The 13,210-nt window shown below is 49.5% G+C and overlaps 1 protein-coding gene across 1 annotated transcript in view; it reads right to left on the bottom strand.

Annotated features, from left to right (window-relative positions):
- SLCO2A1 (solute carrier organic anion transporter family member 2A1) overlaps positions 1–13,210 on the bottom strand; it is an 87,771-nt gene that overhangs the window by 17,196 nt on the left and 57,365 nt on the right. Inside the window, exons 4-6 of the mRNA XM_006051420.4 lie at positions 4,440–4,667; positions 3,319–3,417; positions 1,375–1,511 (exon numbers count right to left, since the gene is read on the bottom strand). Of these exons, the coding sequence (XP_006051482.2) occupies positions 1,375–1,511; positions 3,319–3,417; positions 4,440–4,667 (464 nt within the window). The remainder of the gene's footprint in view (positions 1–1,374; positions 1,512–3,318; positions 3,418–4,439; positions 4,668–13,210) is intronic.

Here is a 13,210-nt window from a genome sequence, read left to right as displayed (position 1 = left end):
AGGTCTTAGTTGCGGCATGTTGAATCTTAGTTCCTAGACCAGGAATCATTGAGAGCACAGATTCTTAACCATGGGACCACCAGAGAAGTCTCTATCGCCAGTACTTTAAAGTAGATGAAACTTAGGAGCAAGAAAACTTGCCTAGGATCTCTCAGCTAGTTTAGAAGTAGCAGAGCTAGATTCAGACTCAGGTTTGTCCGACTCCAGCATCACGATAATGTACTGCCACACTTTGAAATTCTTCTTCAAGACAAGTTGAGGCCGTCTATCCCTGCCCCAGCCCCGCCCCGGCCGGGCCTAGATTTCACCCAGTCTCACACACCTTATTGCAGAATGTCCAGCTTAGCCTCTGGCTCTAAGCCTTGGCACAAACTTTAGCTGCTTATGGCTAAGTCCTTCTGAGCAACCCTTCCAAGGACATCTATACTGCCCTGTTTCAGGTGCCTGGCAGCCACGGCCCTGGTCCTCAGCTGTATCATCTCTACACTGGCTTCATCATATCTCCAGCCTTCATTCCTTCCCGACTCCCCAACCACAACCTCATGTAGCTGTCACCCAAGTGGGCTCCAGTCACTTAGAACTTCATGAGATCAGAACAAGTTTCAGATCCTTCAGGCTAATGTCAAGGCCCTCACTCAGACTTCTCCCCACTGTTTTCCAATCTCATCCTTCCCTGATTTTTTTCCCCAATAGATATGACTGGAAGATGCATGCAGGTCAGTCTGCTCAAAGTATGCTCCACTCTCAGCCCAATCTCACACTCTTCAGCACTAGGAATGTCTTTTTTACTCAGTCCTTTAGGATTAGACATGACCAGCCCTATTACATGCAAAAGTCAACTGCTCCAGGTCACATATTCAATTTTTATTGACTCTTAGTTCTTTATCTCACTTTAGATAACTCAGAACTTCCCCAGACTATATTTCCTGGAGCCCTCCTAATCCCTGAGATGCTACCATGGTGAGGGAACACTGATTAAATCACATCTTTGGGAAATTCACAAGCACGCTCACCTTTCAAAGCCTCTGAGAAGTCCTGCATCAAGAAACTTGATTAGATTTCACCCAGAATTAACTTACTGAAACTTCTCAGCTTTATTATCTACCCCTCCATACCTCCTGGTGGCTCAGATGGTAAAGAACCTACCTGCAGTGTGGGAGACCCAGGTTTGATCCCTGAGTCAGGAAGATCCCCTGGAGAAGGAAATGGCAAACCACTCCAGTATTCTTGCCTGGAAAATTCCATGGATAGAGGAGCCCGGCAGGCTGTAGTCCATGGGGTCTCAAAAAGTCAGACAGGACTAAATGACTGACACAGTACCTCCTTTTAGGAAACTCTTATAATAGGTAGAATTGTGGGTTCTCAGAAGCTTACCTCCATTTTTGTGGGTATTGCTCGAGGAAAGAAGAAGAAGGGGAAAGAAGTGACAACCAAGCAGGCAGAGGAAATGAGCAGGCCCAACCACCAGGCTCCTATCCATCGGGGGTCTCCAGGGCTCAAGTTAACCGAAGCTGAAGAGAAAGCACAGGACACAAGTATTTGTTGGATGAATGCATGATCTCACTTTACTTATCAAGGGAACTAGCACCTTGGTCAAGACAACATCCTCTCTCTCTTCCCAGAGAACAGAGGCCTGTGGGAGGATCAGCAAGGTTAACCTTGCCCTGCAAGCACCATTTCATTGGCCAGTTTCAAACCCATGCATTCCTGGTTTCCAAACCTGCACTCTTAGTAACTGAGTGCTCTGCCTCCCACTTTTGTTAACCCCTAAAGAAGGAGGCCTCGCAATTCTTAGAAACTCAAAAAACCGCCATGAACAGAGTAGGCTCTTGGGTAAGCAGATGCTTTCTCCTGTGCAGTCTCCCATCCACATCCAAGGGTCTGCTGTTGTGTTTCTCTTTGTAAGTAAAGAAGCTACATGGGCATGCAGGGAGGGAGAAGAGGGAGAACACTGTCCTGGGCCCTGCCCCTGGTGGACTGGGAGCTCAGGTGCCAGTCTCTTTGGGTAATGAAGAGCTAGGACCCAGCTCAGGAAGTGCCAATGAAGGGCAAGCATGGCTTGACCCCGAGCAGACAGCTCCTCCAGCTTTGCCCTTTGATTTGAAGTATAGGTGGATGACACTGAGCGGATGACACTGTGGTCTGACAGTCCCAAGGTCAGGAGTCTGTGGTGTCTGGCAGCATGATTGCCCACATTCTTTGTGAGACAGGCAGGCTCTGATCTGAGCACCGGGCACTGGGGTGGGGATGTTATTTCTGAGGGTCTGGCAGACCTGCCTTCCAGCCACATCAGGCCTGCGGGAATTTACATACCACACACACACTCCCCGTGCATTCCCTGTCTTGACTTTGTCCAGATGGTTTCCTCTACCTGGGAAGGCCTCTGCCACCAGCCACCACCAGCTGTGGAATTTCCACTCACATGGGATGGAGACACGCATGATCTCCCTGGGAGGCCCTCCCTCATCACCTCACGCAGAAGCGCTTTTCTGGCCTTGGAAGTGCCAAAGCACTTTGCCTGTCCCTCTGTTATGGTGCTGGCCCTCTCTGCCTTGCAGGAGGCTGAGGGGTGTCGGGCAGGCTTACAACAGCCATATGCCCTTGTCGGATTCTTCCCGGGGTCGCCTCCCTGAATGGTTAACTCAGTACATGTGCTCTTGTCTGTGGATTGTATTTTCTCATCCTGAGATAGAGAGGCTTAATCCATATCATTTTGTTAATAGCTCGCTTCTGTCAGCCTCAGTATATATCAGCCATTTTTAAACATCACAGCAACTTTATTTCACTATCATTAGCCCCATTTTACAGATGAGGAACTGAGGCATAGGAAGATGAAGGTTTGTGCCCAAGAATTCAGCTAGTAGAGGTGGAACCAGGATTAGACACAGGTTCTCTGCTATCTGTGTCCACATGGTTAAACTCGGTTACACTCTTCTGGGTGGGAGTCATAAGCCATGTGTATATTTCACATACTGCTTCTTCCTTTCCCTTAAAGAAGTCTTCTCAAAATTTTTAAACAATCAAAGCCATCTTAGAATCAAAGAATTATAGAGTTATTTTTAACACCACGACCTCAGAAGGCAGCTGTGATGGCAACACCTGAGGCCCTGCCCAGGTCTCAAGGTTTCCCACTGCAGAAAGTATGTTTTCTTAGGGAAGAAAGTGTGTTTTCTTCAGTGGCAACCCCCACTCCATCATAAAGCCTGGCCCTGGAGAGAGAGGAGGTACATGCTGTCTGCTCTCCACTATCTGAGGCCGGCTGACGACTGCAGGTGGGAGGGAGGGAGTTGGGGCGAGGGAGCCCTGGCACACACTCACCTGTGTCCACCCTGCCATAGTCTACAAAGATCTGCAGCATGACCGAGCCCAGCAGGTACCCGAAAGCTGGTCCAAACACGGCGATGGCAAACAGGATGGCTAGAGAGGGGAGAGAGAAAAGATGCTGAGGGGGCTGAGAGGACTGAGGGTGGCACCCGGGCTCTTTCTCTCACCAAGGGGGTTCCCAGGACGTTCCCCAGTCTGTCCCCTGGCCCTGACAAGTCCACACCTGTAGCATTTCCCACAGACAATGCCAGAGCCACTCGAGACCCTGGAAGGTGCGGAACCCAAGCTGCTTCTCCTCTGGCTAGATGCCAGAGCGATCTGCTTACTGGGAGAGAAGCGGCCTCCTGGGCATTTACGGATGAAGACCCAGGCGTGGGCTGGGGGCAAGGCTCCCTGCAGGTATGATGTAACAGCAGTGGTGGGAGCTGTGGGCCACAGAGCCTCTGGATGTGGCCTGTCTGGTCTGGGCCCTGAGGATGCTCAGTGTGGCTTGTTCTAAGGGAAGAATTTGGTCATCTGCTATCTATTTTGGGCTTCCCTGGTGGCTCAGACGGTAAAGTGTCTGTCTGCAATGTAGGAGACCTGGGTTTGATACCTGGGTTGGGAAGATCCCCTGGAGAAGGAAATGGCAGCGCACTCCAGTATTCTTTCCTGGAAAATCCCATGGATGGAGGAGCCTGGTAGGCTATAGTCCATGGGGTTGCAAAGAGTCGGACTCGACTGAGCGATGTCACTTTCACTTCATCTATTTTGCATGTTTTTCTATGAGGCCAACTTGTCCTGTGGGTGGCTCAGAAGACACGTGTGCTGGCCGGTGCCTGGTCTGGAAAGCAGTGGTACTGCTCCTGACCAGTACCTTGACCAGATACTTGACCACGTACTGCTGGTCAAGGAGCTGCCCTGTTCCTGGCCCGGGACCAAGGGGTCATGCAGATCCCCTCGGGGACTCCCACGGCTCCAGCGCACAGAGACCGTGGGCCCCGTCCTGCTGGTGAAAAGCTGCTGCCTGGGCTGGGACTCAAACAAGGTGCGTCAGGTCCCCAGACCTCTGTATGCCTTGGCTGTGCCACGTGAGGACCCGCCCCCACCCCAAGCCCTCTTCAAGCCTGACTCACAGATGTACAGGGGCGAGTTGTTGGGCTCCGAGAAGTCATCCACGTAGGAGATCCCAAATGGTTGGATGGGCACCGTGCCGATGCCTGCCAGTAGCTGGGCGATCACCATCAGGCCCCACATGCTGCTGGTCTCTTTCTGAGAGTCCTGGGGGCTGCCGTGGCACTTGCTGGGGGGCGGGCCCTGCCAGGATTTCTGACAGAGCTCGGTCTGGAGGTGGCTGCTGTTCCCTGAAATGGGAGAGCACACACCCGTCACCGCCACCCTGGTGTCCTGCTGGGGCCTCTAAACCCGGCCTTTCTCCCAGGCCTTCTTGGAGTGGCTCTAGAAACAATGGTGAGAGGAGGGGAGAGGCGGACTCCCTGCTCTAAGGGGACCTAGCCCTCATCGGGTAGGAGAGGCATCTTCCTCTTCTGGGGGACCGTTCTTTCCCCTCTCTGGGTACTGGCAGGGGGGTGGTGTTAGTAACACAAAGCTTCTGCCCTGGAGGCAAGGCCATCCAGCGGGGAAATGGGGAGCCAAGATCCATATCCAGGCCTATGGGCCTTCAGCGCCCCTGTGGGCAGCCTCAGGCTCAGGCCCCCAAGATGTGTTTTCTCTTTAGCGAGACAGAAGTCATTCTGTACCCCAGAAGACGGTGTCGCCTGCAGCCTGGAAGGCTCCCAGGGGTCATGACTCCCAGAATTCTCCCTCTTGGATAAGCCACACATTGGGTCACACTAGGGAGCCTTACTGCCAAAGGCATTGAACGTGCTACCCAGTCTGGCCAAGGATCAAGAATTTGGGATGCTAAAGGGATTTTGACACCCTCTGGTTCAAACTTCCTGTTCCAGATAGGGGCTGAGGCTGCACCCACCAGAGGGGCCAGGCTGCACCTACTGTGAGGGCCCCAGAGGCCCCAGTGTGGCCCGTGGGCACCAGTGCCCGTGGCTTTGGGGACCTGGCCAGGCTGGCCTGCTGTTCCCATGCTGCTGTTTCCAATTTGGCCCACGCTAAACAGACAGCACTGCCAGCTCTCCAAGGCTCTGAGGGCTCCTTTCCACGAGATGCCTTCTTTCCCAGCCTTGAAGAGGCCAATGGAAACCACTAACATCCCTGACCCTGCTCCGTGGGGTTCAGTTTCACTCTCATTTGTCCTTTCAGAGAGGACAGAGCTCCGAGCTGGGTGGACCTCAGAGTCCCGTGGAGAGGAACCATGAGGGCCGTGGACAAGATCTGTCCATCCTCCTCGACTCTGCCTGGTGCTGTTGAGCTCAGGGCTGCTCTGGGCGGTGGGGCTGGTGAGGGGTCTGCCCTCCTCATCTCATTTCCCCTCCTTTTCACCAGACACACATGCTTCATCCAGCCAGGCCTCCCCATCTCCCTTCCTCTTCACTGGAGTTTGTGTTGAACACGTGTGAAAACTGCTGGCTTGGGGGTCCCCTCATCAATCAGGGAGGCCCGCTCAGTAAAAGCAAAGGAGGCCAAGATGTCATCTGGTCAAGGTCGTCCAGACCTGATAGTAGCTGCATGCAAGGAAGCTCTGTGTACCCAGGCCAGCGCCCAGCCCCTTTGGTTAGTGTCCCTCCATCCCACCCATTATCCTGCCTTTCAGTGCAGGGTATGGGGTTTGGGTAGAGTGGTCCAACCACAGGGGTAAGTGGGAGACAGACTCTTAGAGGGATGTAGCTTTGCTGACATGGGAAGGAAGCTATAACATCTTGTAGATTCAAAAAATACCTAGTAGTTTGGAGAAGAACATGATCCCTAATTTATAAAACTTATGTGATCTGATTGAATATGCAGAGAAAAACTGGAAGACCATGGCTGTCCCAGGGTGATGGGATTGTGGCATCTTTGCATGCGTGTGTGTTTGCCTCGGTGTACTTTCTAATTTTTCTATAAGGAACACATGATGCTTTTGAAATAAAGCAACAGTGAAAACTTTTCAATTAAAAATATTTTTCATAAAAAGTATATAGCCAAAATTTAACAATTGTTCCCACTTCTTATTTCTTGGTTCCAGAGCCGTTGCCCTGGGCCTGCAGAGGTGTGCTTCACACCAGGGCCAAGTTTCTCTGACACCCATCTTCCCCGAGGCCTCTCCTTGCTGGAGTGCTGGGCTTTTCTCTGACTTACATGCTGTACTGTAGAGACCCAAATTCCAGCACCAGAATTTTAAAACTTTCACTTACTGCACACGCAGACACTGCCAAGGCTGTGACGTACTTTGTGTCCCGCTTAGAGGTTACTGGCCCATCTAAGTGGCTGCTTTGGGGCAGAGCTGGCATTTGAACCCAAGTGTGCCTGATTCAAAGTCCTTAATGAAATCAAGTCTGAAATGGCAGCTCTGAAAAGATCCAACACAGGTTTTGCAGGGATGGTGGAGGCAGGTCTGGGGTGATTCCTCTGCTCCTCTCTAGTTACATTCAAGCACATGAGCCCTCTGATCTCTGTAGGTGGCTGGGAACCTCCTCCCAGAGAGAGGTATCCTGGAAGGGCTGGCTGCTGGGAGTTCTACTGAAATCCGAGACAAAGAGACAAAACAAGCAGAGTATAAAGAGTGAAGAAATTGGTTTTGGTGAAATTAGCCAAACACAGAAAGACAAATACTGTATGATCTCACTATACATGGAATCTAAACTAGTCAAATATATAGAAGCAGGGAGCAGAATGGTGGTTGCCAGGGACCAGGGGAAGGGGAAAGGGGAGGCGATGGTGAAGAGTAAGAAGCTTCAGTTCTGTCAGAGAAGTTCTAGAGATCTGCTAGATGGCATAGTGCCTATAGATAACAATACCACATTGTAGACTCAACATTTACTTACAGGGTAGATCTTAAGTGTTCTTAACACACACACACACAATAATAATTATTATTATTAAAGGAAATTTGGGGACATGATGGATATGCTTTGACGGTGATGACAATTTCATGGGTGTATACTTAAACTCATTAAGTTTTATATATTAATATGTATAACACTTTACGTTCCATCACATCTCAATAAAGGCATTTTTTAACATGTATAATATCATGTATGAAACGAGTCGCCATTCCAGGTTTGATGCATGATACTGGATGCTTGGGGCTGGTGCACTGGGACGACCCAGAGTGGGGGTATGGGGAGGGGGGAGGGAGGAGGGTTCAGGATGGGGAACACAGGTATACCTGTGGCGGATTCATTTCGATATTTGGCAAAACTAATACAATATTGTAAAGTTTAAAAATAAAATAAAATTTAAAAAAAAAAGAAGAAAAAAAATAAAAGATATAGTCTACCATAAAAAAAAAATAATAATAAAGAAAGAAAAATTGATTTTAGCCCTAAGTAGCTGTGTGATCTTAAGCAAGTCTCTGACCCTCTCTGAGCTTCAATTTCCCTTTAGGCAGAGACCATAATGTGGCTAGATAGGGACAGCTCCTGTGGGTCACTAAAGGGCTAGAAGGCAATAGTTCCAGAAGGGAGCAGGCATGAAAAGTCAGACCCGCTGGTCAGTCAGCGTGGCTGACGGCTGTGCTGGCCCCTTGTAGGAAGGCTGGGATGACCCAGTGGTGCTGCGAGGCCTGACTCCACTTTAGTCTGGAAGCACAAAACTGGGAAATGTTCCTGCTGAGAAGGAGGAAAGCCCTTCACTGCGCTCAGGAACCCTGTCACCAACACTGCCCCATGTCCAGCTCTCAGAACCAGAGGTGTGGTGCTGGCAGACTCATGCCCACCCCCAGGAGGAGGCCCAGCTGGCCATGGGCAGGCAAGACCCATAGATGTTGGAATGGCTGGACTGGGGGCCTGGGATCTGGGTCCTAGTCCTGAATCTGACTCCCTACATCTGTGACCTTGACTTTGAAAGACCTCAGAGGATTCCAGGGAAGGGGCCACGCACAGAGGTGGGTGGTTGCTGGTGAGCTCACAGCTTACTTTGGGCCCTCAATGTGGCAGCCACTGGGACACCCCAGCTGATGAGCATTTACACAGGTGGGCTGTGCTAGTCTTTAGAAAAAGACCCCACTACCCTTCTGAAGACCATTTGGACAGGTTCAGGAATGAGGCCAGAGCAGGCCGCCTGACCTGGGCCACCTTCTAACCCAACTGGCCAGGTGCAGCTCTGTGGTCTCTCAGTCGGCACACACGCCCTGCTCACCTCCTTCTGCCAATTTTGAGCTGAAGCATGTCTAAAGGACTGATAAATAAAAAAGCTGCCACCAAGTTCTCAAATGGGCATTTGTTCTCAGAAGATTCAAACGAATTTCAAGTAGATTTTGTATGAGAAAATGAGCAAAGTTTGGAGTCACTTGCAAATGTGCTTGGCTAAGCTGCCTGTCCCTGTCTAGGTGTGACAAAAGCTCCCTCTCAGTGTTGTCTTATCAGCTATGGGGTGGCAGGACCAGGCCTCCCTTTTGCGCTAGGTGGCAAAGGACCACACTGGGAAAGAGGTGGGAAGCACTGCCCCCTGCTCCCAGGGCAGCCACTGAAGAACCACACCCAGGCTTGTCAGCTTCCATGGACGATGCCTGCCTCACTCTTGGCTGTTCAGTTACTTGGTCAAGCGTGATTGGGGGCAGGTGCTCTGCTGGGATGACTGAGACAAGCCCAGGAGCTGCCATTCCAAAGCCTCTGACTGCTGTGGGACACTCATCATCAAAGAAGCAACCACGATATTGTCAAAATATTGGTCAAATAAAAATCCCATTGAAATACCACTTGCCACCCTTCGAAAAACAGAAAACAAATGCTGGGCACTGCTAGTAAGTATGTAAAATAGTGCAGTCAGTGTGGCAAACAGTATAGTTCTTCAAAAAGTTAAAAATTGAACTACCATATTATCCAGCATTTACACTTTGGGTAAATAGTATTTTATCCAAATACCACTCTGGGTATTTGCCCAAAAGAAATCAAAGCTGGGACTTGAAGAGATATTTGTACACCAATGTTCATAGCAAGATTATCTGCAATAGCCAAAAGGGGGAAATGATGCAAATGTCCATCAACGGATGAATGGATAAACATAATGTGACACACACATACAATGGAATAACACTGAGCCTTACACACCTGCTCCATTGCAAAATGAATGAACCTTGAAGTCAGGCTCACTGAAATGAGCCTGACACAAAACTACAAATATTGCATGATTCCATTTACATGAGGACCCTAGAATAGATAAATTCATAGAGACAGAAAGCAGAATGGTGGTTGCCAGGCAGGGGATGGGAAGGGGAGGAAGAGGGAGTTAGTGTTTAAGGAGTACAGTTTCCGTTGGGAAAGATGCAAACGTTCTGGAGATGGATGGGAAGAATGGTTGTACAATAGCATGAAAGTGTTTAATGCCCTGAACTGGACACATTAAAATGGCAAATTTTATGTTATGTATAGTTTACCACAATAAAAAAATACAGCCTGGTATCCACTGAGTTGGGCTCCCAGGTAGCAGTAGCAATAAAGAACCTACCTACCAATGCAAGAGATGTGGGTTTGATTCCTGGGTCGGGAACATACCCTGGAGGAGGGCACAGCAACCCACTCCAGTGTTCTTGCCTGAAGAATCCCAGGGACAGAGGAGCCTCGCAGGCTACAGTCCATGGTCACAAAGAGTCGGACACAACTGGGGTGACTAGCATGCACACTCACATCCACTGAGCTGGAAAGGAAAGTGTACCAGGGAGCATGTGGGGGAGGCGCCAAACCCAGGCTCACTGGGGAGAGGATTTGGGAAGGATTCCTGGAGGACATGGGCTCTGCACTGAGAAGACTCAATGGGAAGAGACAGAAGGGAAGAGCGCAGAGGTTTGGTGGGGTCAGTGTGCAAACACCACTATGGTGAGGCCTGGCCAGCCCTGGAGGGCTACTGTGTCCCGTGAAGGGGCCTGGATTACAACCTAATGAGAACCCAGAGGGTCATGATCAAGAAGGGGAGATTAACCAGTGTTCAAGACCCATGTGGAAATAGCGGAATTGACCCAGCCAAGAGCTACTTGGATAGTAAAACAGGTGAGGCTGCATGCTACGTGAGAGGCAGGCAGGGGTTGCTGGTCCAATCCACGGCTGTGAGCACAGGATTGCTCAGCCCAGGGCGGGTGTGCAGCAGATACACAAGGCCAGGCTGGTTGTATGGGAGCAGGAGCCTGAGAAACAAAGGGCCAGAGAAAAAGTGCTTCTTTTAAGAGTTCTTGTTTTTAATTTTACTGATTCTTATTATTTGACTAAAGTCACATTCATTAGAACATTGTTGCTGGCAAAATTATTTTTCTGTGAGCCATTTAACAGTGATCAAAGCTCATAAAAATGTTGACTGGCTTATTAAGCCTTTACATAGCATGTTGCATGGTGCACCAAGGCCACAAAAATCCTCATGAAATTTTACCTAATGAAGTGTCCAGGAAGCAAAATTCTCTGGGGATCTTTTAACTGTTTTACATTAACTTTTAGAATGTTAGATTACCTGTCAGAAACTGCCTTTATTAAACATGCGCATTTTCAAAAATAATCAATTGGCCCCAGTTAAATCCAAGTCTACTGAGTTCCTCTTGGACCATTCTGCACTCCAAATTGATTCAAGGTCTCCCAACAAACTTTCTTTTCCTTATGCCAGCCCTAAATGGGGCCACCCCACCCTGACCAGGCTCTGACACAGGTGAAAGGGAACGAGAAGTTCCTCCACCTGGGAGCACCACCCTCAGGAAGGGAAGTGGCAGCTGTCTGTCCTGGGGGCAGGGTGTCCTGGACCCAGGTAGAGTAGCATGTGGTGGTGGGTGAGACCACTGCTTCATGACTTATTGTGGAAAAGGTGTTTGCATCAGAGACAGAATGTGGGCCTTCCAAGAGCCCATGCGTGGGCAGAGGGCAGCCATGGCCAGCTCACTCTGGTGAAGACAGTCTTCTACAAGTTAAAAGATTAGGCTCTTCTCTTAAAAAGAAGACAGTGATGGAGTGACAAGACCTTGTATCAGGACCCTTTGGCAGAACTGGGGAGCTCAACTTTCTGCAGCCCATCCACTCCTCCTCACTGGAGCGAATTCAGGAGCTCAGCCCATGTGAAGAAGCAAGAGCAGCCTCTCTTTGTTTTTTGGGCATTTCAGCAAAGGCCAGGCACCTAGTCCTCTCCACTGACTTACAGAACCTCATTGCCCTCCTCCTCCTCAGACCTGCCCAACATCAGATCCTGTGATAAGGTCAGAGAAAAGCCCACCAATTCCAGCCACAGTCTCAGGGGTTGCCTGCCTCCAACTTGAGGGGCCTGGGAAAGGGAAGGAGGGAGGTGTGTTCATTAGATGGCTGTCAGCCTATTTCCCATCTTCCCTGAGGCCCACTTCTGGAAAGCTCAAGCTTATCAGAGCACATTCTTCTTCCCACAAGACACCAGAGATCTAGCTGTGCCAGTTATCACAGGGCTGTGAGATGCTAACTAGAAACAGGCCGGGACCTCTCCCCTCCTTCAGCTACCCCCATATCAGCCCAGCTGCATGCCAGTCAACCCTTTGACTCATCCCACAATTTACATACACAGAATTTCAGCTCTAATTTCTGAACGGCTCCTCCAGTTTGGAAAGAGGGGACGTAGTAGCAGGAAGGGCTACCTTCCTGGAGCAGGACCCACAGAGATGGGTGGATCTGGGCAGACCAAGGTCTGGCCTCTTCACTGTTCAAGGACACACAGTCCAGGTGTGGCCAGGCTGAGGTAGTAGGCTATCAAAGGTCTAAATAAGGATCTCTGCACAAAAATCCAGCACTGGGGCTATGAGAGGATGCTAGAAGGTTTGAGCAACACAGGAAGGCCATGGCAGGAGCAGGCTTTCCTTTGACTAATCTTTCTTGTCATTCTAGTAGAGGAAAGAGAGAATTCTTGCCAGGAAACAGGAGGGCAGCACTTTGAGAGCCACCCATTACCTCCCCACTCAGAAGGGGGCACTGCTGGTGGGTGAGTAGGACCAAAGGAGGAGGAGGTTAGCAAGACCTCAGAAGCAGCCCATAAGAGTACAACAGAAAAAGGCAGTGGTGCTTCCTGAGAGTTTCCTGGAAGCACACCCAATGTGCCAAGCCTCACTGGGCTATCAGCAAGCTCCTGGAACCTCATTCAGAATGTTCCACTCTGAAGGACCTATTTCCTCATCCTCCTAAATTCGGCTACTCAACAGTTCTTCCTGGAACTCTGGCAACACCCACCAGGAGGCCTGGAACAGGCTGTCCAAACTCATGATGGAGATCTCCAAGTCATTTATAAAGTGACCTGTTTGCAAAGCAGAAGTGGCTGGGTTCCTTGTCAATCCATCATGCCCCTGTGACAACACATGTTCTTTTCCAACTAGACTAAGCCTCCCCTTAGACAACAATTCCTATGGGTGTGTGCCTTCTGACTTTCATTTTGGGAATCTAAGAGAAAACATTCTGCACCAGCAGAAACGAACAGAGTTGGGGTTGACAGCCAGAGTCACATGCTTGAGCAGTGCAAGGAATCATATTTTGAAATCAGACAGACCAGGTTCAAATGGGAATTCTCAGAACCTTAGTCTCTTCATCTCTGAAACAGATATAGATACTAACATCGACTTTGTAATAGTCTTATTCAGATTAAAACTAATAACAGTAACAAAACTTGGGATATGGTGATTACACAATAACATCAATTTTCATTCAAAGTTTCAAGCCAGAAACTTTGAGAAATTCAGACAGATGAGACAGATGTCAGAACTCTTGAGACAGGCATTGTTGCCCAGGTTTTTAAGACTTGGGAACTGGGTCCGGAAACCAGAAACAAGTAAGATCAGTGCTGGTCACTAGAAATGAATGGATATAATAAA

The sequence above is a fragment of the Bubalus bubalis genome, chromosome 1 (genome assembly GCF_019923935.1).
Source record: "Bubalus bubalis isolate 160015118507 breed Murrah chromosome 1, NDDB_SH_1, whole genome shotgun sequence".
Taxonomy (NCBI): domain Eukaryota; kingdom Metazoa; phylum Chordata; class Mammalia; order Artiodactyla; family Bovidae; genus Bubalus; species Bubalus bubalis.
This window is presented reverse-complemented; position numbering and strand designations above follow the sequence as displayed.